General features: G+C 33.8%; 1 protein-coding gene across 4 annotated transcripts in view; it reads left to right on the forward strand.

Moving 5' to 3' along the window:
* The window catches only part of SCFD1 (sec1 family domain containing 1), a 57,563-nt gene extending 47,993 nt beyond the window's left edge, over nt 1-9,570 (forward strand). For all 4 annotated transcript variants that reach the window (XM_026068885.1, XM_026068886.1, XM_026068887.1 and 1 more), the window contains 5 exons: nt 2,044-2,096; nt 5,470-5,503; nt 6,614-6,679; nt 8,593-8,661; nt 9,362-9,570. In XM_026068885.1, the coding sequence (XP_025924670.1) occupies nt 2,044-2,096; nt 5,470-5,503; nt 6,614-6,679; nt 8,593-8,661; nt 9,362-9,385 (246 nt within the window). In that variant the 3' untranslated portion in view covers nt 9,386-9,570. The remainder of the gene's footprint in view (nt 1-2,043; nt 2,097-5,469; nt 5,504-6,613; nt 6,680-8,592; nt 8,662-9,361) is intronic.
* The last annotated feature ends 946 nt before the right edge of the window (nt 9,571-10,516 follow it).

Below are 10,516 nucleotides of genomic sequence, written 5' to 3' on the forward strand. Positions count from 1 at the left end.
ACCTTTTAACCAATTTTATATAGTCAACCAGTAGAGGTCACTCAAAAATGCTCAATATGGAAAACTGAAATTAAAAGCTACTGGTCACTTAGAGTTGGTGAAAACTGAAACCAAAAAAATTCTGATAAACACTAACTTCCTCAGCCTACAAGTTTAGGAATTGGTTTGGAAAAGTTTGTAAGTCATACGCTTTATTTTTGTTGACTTAATACTGTCAAATTGCACTTAGTAGAGAACAGCCTAGATCACTTGGATAATTTGGAGAAAACATTGACCTTCTCACTTGAAAAAGCAGAGATTGAGGCAGTCCTTCAGACAGAGGCCTCGTCTTTCACTGCCATGTCAGACACTAGAATTCATGACCCAAAAATGGATATCCTATTTATCAAGTCTTAGGAGACCAGGGAAGCCCTAAAGAATAGTTCTCTCAACCTATAGGAAAATTTTCCCTTTCAGCTAATAGAAGAAAGCCAGAGAGTCATTGTGAAATATGTTTAGGCTTGCTTTTGGATTAACAAAAGTGTATCTGGAAAAGGACAGTGTGTAGATTTACACCTGTGTGGCCTCTGTTCTTCTGATGTTTGAGGTCCTTTCCATTCTCAGAATGGACAGCCGTTGCCCTGCTGGCAAAAGACGTGGCAGAGAGATTTTTAAGGTTTTTTTTTTTTTTCCAACACAGAAGAAAATCTCCTTTTTAATTCACTGAATTTTACTAGCTAACCACAGTGGTCAGTGTATGAAATGTACACACAGATAAAGGTTTACACTTTTATGCAAAATTAAAACATTATTCAGAAGTCATGCTAACTGAGTGTAAATAAATTTAAATTATATTGCTGCTTTTTATATTTAGCATAAAGTAATATACTAAAGGTAAAACTTGTGCCACAGCCGTTCACAAATATTACTGTGTCAGTTAAAAATTTGAAATTATTCAGAGTAGTATTCTGTGCATAACTAATGCACAGTTGTCTTTAAATCACTCTGTGTGTTACTCAAGTGCTTGTCCCTGCTGCTTGTTTTGTCTGAAGGACAACTACTAGGAAGGCCAAATAAGTCCACAGTTGTGGTTTCAAAGTTTTTCATAAGCAGGAACAGAAAGAACAACTCTTAGAGGCAAAAAATACCATCCTGTGTTTTTTTTTAACCATCCTGTAAATCAAGAAGAATTATTTCTGCTATACAGAACCATCAAAACACAAAGATCCTGCATGTAGCACACAAATGAAATCAGCTTAACTCCTGCATGCAATTTATCCATAAACTAAACTTCACAGTACCTGGCTGAAAATGTAGTATAGAAACAGATGAAAGCCARCTAGCTGTCAGAAGCGGTTACTAAGACGCTTTGTTTTTCATCTATAATAACTGGCAAAAATCTTGCATGTTGCCAGTAAAAATATTGGATATGTCTCAATGTTTTGCATGAAGAAAAAAATTTTGTGTAATTTAGACAGTTCTTGTAGAACTTGCTTCTTCACAAACGTAATTTTGTTTTAATAATAGTCATAAATCATGAAATGAAAAGGATAAGTTTCATAATAGTAGCAGATTTTGATCTATGCTGCATTTAGCTTTCATTGCCATAAAACTGTTTTGTTTTTCAATATTAAATCAATAGGAGATCACTGTAACCTGGAAAATTTTAACATTCATAACTAACCACATGATATTCCTCTAAAGCTGGTGACACATTAATTTTTTCTTTTTCTGCCTGTTCCCTTTCTGCTGGGATTTATTATGCAACCAATATATTTTTTGGAAAGTTCATAATAGTGGATTTTAGATGAACCAGAAACAAAGAGTCACTTCAATAGCACCCTTTGTGGCTCTAACTTTTGTGGAAGAACTATTGTTTGTACTGTACTGGTTCAGTTATATATAAGCATTATAAATATATGTGGACATCACAACTAATTTTGTATGATATAACTTCATGCAAACTTCATACTTCATGGAAAATTGCATTGGTCTGAATTGTGTTTAATATATAAGCAAGCATTTGTAAGCTGAGATTATGATTAAAAGCATATTTTTTAATAGGAGACAGATGACTACAGGTATTTTGACCCCAAGATGCTCCGAGGTAGTGACAGGTGAGTTTACCATGAAATTTGCTTTTTTCCTTCTGCTACATGAAATGGATAATTTAAGAAATTCATTTTTATTTTATATACTGACTGCACAAGATATTTAATTGTTAATGCTAAGTCAAGGAAGTTGATGTTGAAGAAATTTACAGTTAGAACCTGGATCAACCAGTTACGTTTTTGTAATACTGCACAAAAACTTTTGTTCCAATGATTGAACATACCGCTAAAATCTACATCTGTGGAGACACAGGAATATGTACTAACATTTAGCAGTAATAAAAATTAGAAGTTTTTACAGTAATACTAATTGTTTTTTTGAAACTGTGCATTCATTATTAAACTGAAGTCATTTGATAGTGCACCAAAACTTTTCTATCAAATTTCAGTTAAAATTTTAATTTGAATACATTCTTTTTTTAGTAATTCTTTTGTTAGTAACTTTGCTAAAAATAATTAAAAATTGAGTGCGTTTGCTTTTGTAGACAGATGCACATTTTATATTCATGTACATATGAAAGGGATATAATTTATGTTGCCACTAAAAAGAGAGGAAAATAACTTTATAAATTTTTAGTAGACTTACTTATTATTATAACTTTTGCTTCTGTGAGTAATACCCATGGTTGATAAGCTCACCTCTAATATTCTAGAAAAGAAGATGATGTTTCATTTTAATGTATCTTTCTAATAATTTCCATCTGAGCTGTGGGAAAATAATCAGCTCATTTAATTGCAGAAGTTTATTATTGGACTAATAGTTACAATATTTGCATATTGCATATTTACAATAGCAAAAGTGGTAATGAAAAACAAATTCCATAGAATGTCTTATTTGAAAGTATTACTTCAGCCTTTATAACTTCAAAAATTAAGCAGATTTTGAAAGCATTAAAGAAAAAAAATGACAGTATGTTTTATTTTAATTGCATCTTTTGTTGTGTTTCATTCTCCTTTTGTAGCATTTTAGACCTAGTATTTTGTCTGAGAGCAAAGATTTTTGTTTTATTAAAGACAATTCTTTTTACATAAATGTGTATTTTTACCCATTATATGTGTTGCTTCTGTTAGTTTAACCAATTTAATGATATCATCTACAGCAGTTCATAAATGTGTCATTCTGTGTGACTGTAATAATTACTACAGGAAGAAGGTTTTAAATTTTGGTTTGAGGTTTGTTTTTTAAATGAACTCAAGTTATATTCCTGCACCTTTTTTAACCTTTCTCGATTGGAGAGCCCCTACGCTGGAAGTGCAGAAATTAGCTAGCCTGGTTTTCTTGTAACTTTTCAAGACTTTATAGTAGTAGTTCACAGACAATACATGTTGAAAACCCATGTCCTAGAGAAAATATTGGGAATCTGTTTTAATAGCATATTTAAGTTAACGGTATGCAATGTACTTTTTATTTAAACTTCATTATATAATGCTAAAATATGGATTGTTTGAACAGATTTATGGAGGCTTACCTGCCAAAGGTCACTTCATCGGAATTATACCCTACACTTGATGTATCCATTATAAATTATACTGGTGGGATACGAAATGTGTCTTTTTCCATTCTGTAGTTGGGTTTTCAACAGAATAGACTGATAGGCACCATTACTTTATCAAAATCAAGTGTCCAGGATCAGCTTTTAAGACTTCTAATGCAGAAGTCATTGACTTTTTTTTGCTTTCACAGTTACTATTATTTTTAGTGCATTCCATGCAGTTTGAATACGTAGTTACATAAATATAATGGTCGTTAAACCGAGCACTAAGTCATTAAACCAAATCTGCATGTCAGATGTATTTAGTTTTCTCATAGAGACGAGATGCTTGGAGGGCTGTATGTTGATGTGTGTCTTGTTCATGTGACAAGATTTGTCACAGCCACTAATAATACAGCTTTAATATATATCATCCATTGCATGGTTATTTTAAAGATTTCAGATTGCCTTAAATCAAATTTGAGCATGACAACAAAACTCTAGTATAGCCATAGAGACATTTGTCTAATTTTCCCATCTAGACGGTAGCACAAATATTCATAGATTATCCAAAAAGGTAGGTTAACTGGCTTGACAAAATATTCCTAGTTTAAAATATCAGTATTCAGCAGAATAATTAATGCAAGAATATTTAAAAAGTGTTGCTTAAGAGGACTCATTTTGTTCTAACCTACTCCTTCCAGGCATTTCTGCCTTATTTTTAAATAAAGTGGGGATCACATTACTCTAATTCGGACTTAGCAAACCAACACCTTTATATCCCATGCAGAGCCTATGTAAAGCATAAACAGGGCTTGCCATCTGAAAGGATGACCCGAAATATGTGTGGATTTGTCATATCATATTCAAATAAGGAGAGAATTAGGCTAGCAATTCTGCATACGTGGGGTTTGTAGCATTCACAACACATTCAAAACAACATATTTAAAGATAGCCATTGCCTCTTAAAAGCTATTTTTCGTCGTACACTGGGAGCTATGTCACATGAACTCATATTGGTCGCTTCAGGGATTGGGAAAAACTTCTTGGAATAAGAGAAAAGATAAGCTGGAAGGGGAAATATGGTGCTTTGTTTTAGGATCTAAGATGGATTAAACTAGCCTGGGTCTGCAGGCCAGTACAAGGCAGCAAGTAGTGTGAGCCTGCGAGCCAAAGGAAGGAGAGCAGGTTGCTGCTTCAGAGCATTCCTGTTCCTTTGTTCCTTTTCCTTTCCTCTCCCGTATGCCAGGTGGTGCAGGAGGCGAGGTTTCCCTCCCTCACCGGCTACCTGCCCATGGCTAACCATGTCATCAGATGGAGAGGAGGCAGCTGTACCACTCAGACTGTAACTTGCCACTTCCTGTTTAAATCATTTTACTCCTGATGTTGTTGCTGTGAAACCTGACGCTGGAGCACACAGACAGCTGCTGCCTGTAGGAATTGTTTAGATTTTGAAASACGAATAAGTTTGCAGGCAGGGCAGGCACTGGGAGCTGCCGGGTTAGCAAGGGAAGGTTCCGGTAGGGAGGATTCCTAAGTGTCACGAACCATGATTTTTATGTATGAACTTAACTAATGGTGATGAGGTTTTTAGCTAACATCTCCGTCACTGTATTTGTGCTCAAGCTCCACAAAAGTGTTGTAAAGCTCATGATTCAAAGGACAGCTTTAAAACGGAAGTAGAAGAATTCCTATTTACTCATGTATTCATTCCGGTAGGGTGAATGATTTTATATAATAAATCATTTACTTAAGATGAACACAGAAAGGCAATTACTGCTCTATTTTAAGTCCTTGCCTAATATTATATAGCATTCCATAAACATGATGTGTATATGATAACTTATTTTGTGTATTTATATCAGTGTCAAATAAGATTCAAGTTAAATTGTTTATTTTTCTTATAGTTCAATTCCAAGAAACAAAAATCCATTCCAGGAGGTAAGTCATGTAGAAATTATTTTTTCAGTATTCATATATCAAAAAAAAAACAAAAAAAATTTTTTTCCCTAAAGTACCAGTCATTTTTAATGATCATGATTAAGAAAATTAGAAGTTTCTGTTTGCAAAAACCACTTAGTCTAATTACATCTAGCATTAGTTGTACTTAGCACTTGCTCTGAAGTAATCTTTTCATCTTCAAAGGACTGTGAAAGCATTAACTAATCCTGGAGAAAAAAAAATAGAAAATGCTTCTGGAGGCAAGTACAGGAATTTAATAATACTGATTGCAGCATTATTGCTCCAAGTATGGTACTCGGATTTAAAACTCCCATTGTTATAGTAGACTTTTATAATATTCTCTAAATTTCATCCTTTGCATGTCCTTAAACAGTCAATCATTGATATAAGTGATTGTACTTTAGACAGTCTCTGTAATTTAAGAAAAAAAAACCTGCAATTGTTATCATTTCCTCCCTTTCCATTTAAGATAAATTTTATGCTGGTAATTGTCATTATTTTTGGAAATAGTAGCAGTCTTACCTCAACCTACTACCAAGTTTCAGATGCAAAATGTTTGCCTTGTCAGTGTCTTTTATTTCTCTTGAAATGTCTTAATTATCCTCTTGAAGAAAAGAATATACCATGAGGCATCATGTATGACTAACAGAAGGTCATAGCAGCTGTGACAGTATTAACAAAGCTGTTACTATACAAAATTCATATAAGGTAGTCAAACAATTACAAAAGTATTTTGTTTCCCAAATTAATTCTTAATGGTCCACAAAAATATTTTTAACTGTTCTTTTGGACACTGGAGACATCTGCACATGAAAAAAGTAACATGTTGAAACTGCATAAATTTCCAAAATTTCTTATTAGAAAAAAGTGACATATTAGAAGCTCTCTGCTTGCCCCTTTGTATACCTGCAAAATTTTTCTATCACCATATTTCAGGTAGAAAGCCAGTACTGGTTCCAGTCCTTCTTAGAATGAAACATGATTGATCAGGATGACTGTTGCTCTATGTTTAATGATTTAGTATATATTTTACTACTGAAATGTTAAGATTTAATTGCATATTCTGAATATCTGTCTGTTGCATTTTAGGCAATAGTATTTGTAGTCGGAGGAGGCAACTATATTGAATATCAAAATCTTGTTGACTACATAAAGGTACGTACACTTTTGACAGTTATATTGTGTAACACACTGATAGCAACCAATTTTAGCAGACTTTCTGTAACATTTAGAAGACTGCTTCTGTGAAGTTAACATCTTTATTATATGTGCAATCAGGGAAAAAATACATAAGAAAACGTCAGTAGGAAATCAGGATTTTTAATTTTGCTCGTGTTGCACTTTTGAATTGAGTTAAACAGAATTCTGCCTTATTTTGTCTTTTATAATTTACTACTATGCATCAGGTTTTATTTTGGCAGAAAGGGCATTAAGTTTCAGTCATTACCTGTGCTAGACAATACAGTTTAGCCCAAGAAATTTAGATCCAACATAATTTTTCAGTCAAAACATATCAGACTTTGAAGAGTACTAAGGTTATTTTATTTGAGATGTTAAGGGGTTTAAACTTGTCTCCAGTAATTATATAGCTATAATTCCCTTTGTATAAGTGTTCTAAGTAACACTGAAAGTGTTTTTATTTAAAATTACCCTTCTAGAAGAATATGTATGACACACTGCAAGCGTACATGAATGTATTTTAGCTACTTGGAAGGCAACAATCCCATTTCACAATTATTTCTGTCTTTTAAAAATGTATTTGGTACTATGGAGAAACAAATGATATTCAGTCATACTGCTGAAAATGGGACCTGTCAAAATACCAGTTTAGATCAAAAACTGAGCTTTTCAGGTGCAAGGATACAAACAGAAAGCAACCCCACCTCAGCTGGCCTGAAATGTGGGAAGACCCAAGCTCAAGACCCTGCTTAGGGAAAAGAATAGCATATTATYAGAAATCACTCAAATTTAAGAAAAGGTGAAGACAAACCAGGACTGCCAGCTCCCCAGTTAGCATGCAAGCACCAACAGTGGACTGTTAGCATCTCCTCCTCTTACTTTCTGCTGAAACAGCAAAATTCATAGCATTTATGAAACAGAAACACTTTGTGAAGGCTTATGTTCCTTTTTCGTTCTTTAATAAGTACAGTTTTACCTTCCTGCCAGAAAAACTAGCAGTCTTTGCAGATAGGCTCATTCTAGGCTGTTTTTGTCTTGCCAGTTCTCCTGACCACTTCTCGTTTGTTAGTCATGAACACAGAGCTAGAAGGGTTCTCCTTTTCTAATCACAGAAGGCTAAGTAATATGGAAAAATGCAAAATAATTTAACAGTGAAACTGTTTAATTTGATTTCTCAAGACTATCCCTGAACTTTGAGGAACGATGGTGTTAATAGCTCAACACTGGAAATAAACTTAGTTTGAAACTATGTATTACTTGTACTAATTTTCACTTTCAAAATGCTAATGTAGCACTTTGGCAGCCTTTTTACTGTCAGGCATTCACTGCAAGCTAGGGTTATTATGTATCTAACTGAATTAATCATAACATTCTGTTTCAAAATCCTTTTACAAAAAATGCTGCTTCTAACTTCACCATAGTACAGAAATGCATTACAGATAGAGGGTTTTTGGTTCTATCACAACAGTAGTAGTAAATATGCCATTCCTATTCTTACAGCAATGTCCAGTTAGTTTAGGGGGCAGAGGTTTGGCTGTTTTTTGTGGGAGGCAACAGAGGGGATGACCTTCCCAATAAAGTTGTTACCCTCCCTCCCCCACTGTGCCATTCATAGATACATCAAAGAATTTAGGATTCCAGGGGGTTTAAATGTGTAAAATGCTTCATTTTTTTCTACTTTTTTTTTCTGCCTCTGGTCTCTTGTTTTCTGTTTCAGTTTCATTACAGGGTTTTTTCCTGGTGGACAAATTATTATTCTTTTCCTGGCCAACAATGTAGGACTTTATAGAGATTTTTTTTTTTTGGTGTACAATTAGTTTTAAACTAATTTAGCACTTTTGCTAACTCTGTTAAAAACTTGATTTCTTCCCATTTTTGTCTTTTCTTAGGGTAAACAAGGCAAACACGTGCTCTATGGCTGCAGTGAACTCTTTAATGCTATGCAGTTTATAAAACAGGTAGGTAGGTTACCTTTGGTAACACCTCGGTAATTTTTATTACTTATGTAACTATATTTTGAGTTATATAGTTCTTGGCACTCTCTACAAATAGCAAGTCTTTTCAGGTTATTCTAACAACTTAGATAGAGGGAGCTCAAAGTTGTCCATACCTATTAAAATCAGTCTTTTAATGCTGTTAATGAAGTTCTCATTGCCATTACTTCTCCATGCCTTTTTCCAATACAGATGCAAAATACAAATTATTCATGTTTGGTCAGCAACTAATAGTCCTTCAGTGCCTGTCACCATCTATGCTTTTACTTCCTATTAACATGAGAATAAATTCATTCTTATTCAGAACTACATTTTACAGCACTAAACTCATTCTTGTTGCACCTGAAAGAGACAAAACAAATGGTACATATCAGATTACAGCTCTTCAGTCAGTTTAATTAACTTTTTCATTCCTCAGAGACTGGCTGTGTGTACTGGACTTTTACCACCTACATTTATTCATATTTTATGATTTTAAAGAAGTTCAGATCCCTTCCTGTGAGTGTATGCCTTAAATATTTTCTCTATTACTACCATGCTTTTGGTTGCAAGAAACAACCAAACATTGTAGGACAGAAAAAGTTTACTCTATGAACTGGTTATTAGTTTGACTGAATGAATAAGATTAGCAACCTAATGTTATTTTTTGTCTCTTCCTCTTTAGTTGTCCCAACTTGGCCAGAAATAAGACTGAAACACCATTACCTGGGTGGTGGCCTGACAAAAAAGGATTGTTACAACACTCGTATCTTCATATCTATAACTTTGTCATTACATTAAAACTTAAACCGTTCCATTAATTTGATATATTTTTTAAAATATCTATACTTAATATAGTGTATAACAACATTTCAGAAATAAACCTTAAAACATGCTATATTTTTGGTGGGGGTCAATTTCACATTATTACTTTCTAAATGCAGTACTAGCTATGGCATATGACAGAGCTATCTGCACAGTTTAGCATTTTCAGGGTCTTGTATATAATTTTTTTTAGAGTAAATAAAAACAATAGTTTGAAGAAAAGTCAACTGTGTTTTTAGGAGACATGTTCTTATTGAAAGGGAGGCTATCTTTATTTAACAAAATGGAAAAGGACAACTGCATTTTAGGACCACAGATAACAGCCTTAGTATGACAGAACTACTACTTCTAGTTGTTGTCCTTTTAATATTTACCAAAGTCCTTATACTTTGACTTTGGATTTGTGCAGTCTTTAACTCGATAGTCTGAAGCTGTACTTGAAGTCACTTCAATACAAGTTTCTGATACGGTAACTGAGCTGTCCTCTCTAAGGTTGAGCATCTGTATTTGTCTGCCTGCCAACCTAGCCAGAGTTTCAACTGGTAAAACTGTGAAAACTTTAATACTTTTTTCTGCACTTTTTATTGTAACTGCTTTCACTGTTACATTTGGGAAGAAATTAAGCCACACTCATAGTACAACTCCTAGCTGTTTTATAAGCACACATTTAAAATACACTCTTTATCAGTTGCATTAGGAAGAGCTGGTTTAGGTGTGGGCAGTATGTTAGCAAATCTCTTGCTATAATTAAGTTTTCACAGTAGTGATAGGTCTGGAGAGTATACGAATGGGAATTTAAAGAAGGCAACACAATTACTTTATAGTGCTTCTCTGCCTCTGGAAATGTCCCCTCAGAGAATTGCACTGCTACAGGTGAAGCAATAATACAGCGTATTCCAAATGAAGCCTAACATAGTCAAAAAGTGAAAAGAAAACATTTAACACAGTGTATGCAAAGAAAACACTTATTATGATTTCACAGTCTGTTAATACACAAGAATTATTGACTTAGTTT

This window comes from Apteryx rowi, unplaced genomic scaffold, assembly GCF_003343035.1.
Source record: "Apteryx rowi isolate R43461 unplaced genomic scaffold, aptRow1 scaffold_280, whole genome shotgun sequence".
NCBI classification, from domain to species: Eukaryota; Metazoa; Chordata; class Aves; order Apterygiformes; family Apterygidae; genus Apteryx; species Apteryx rowi.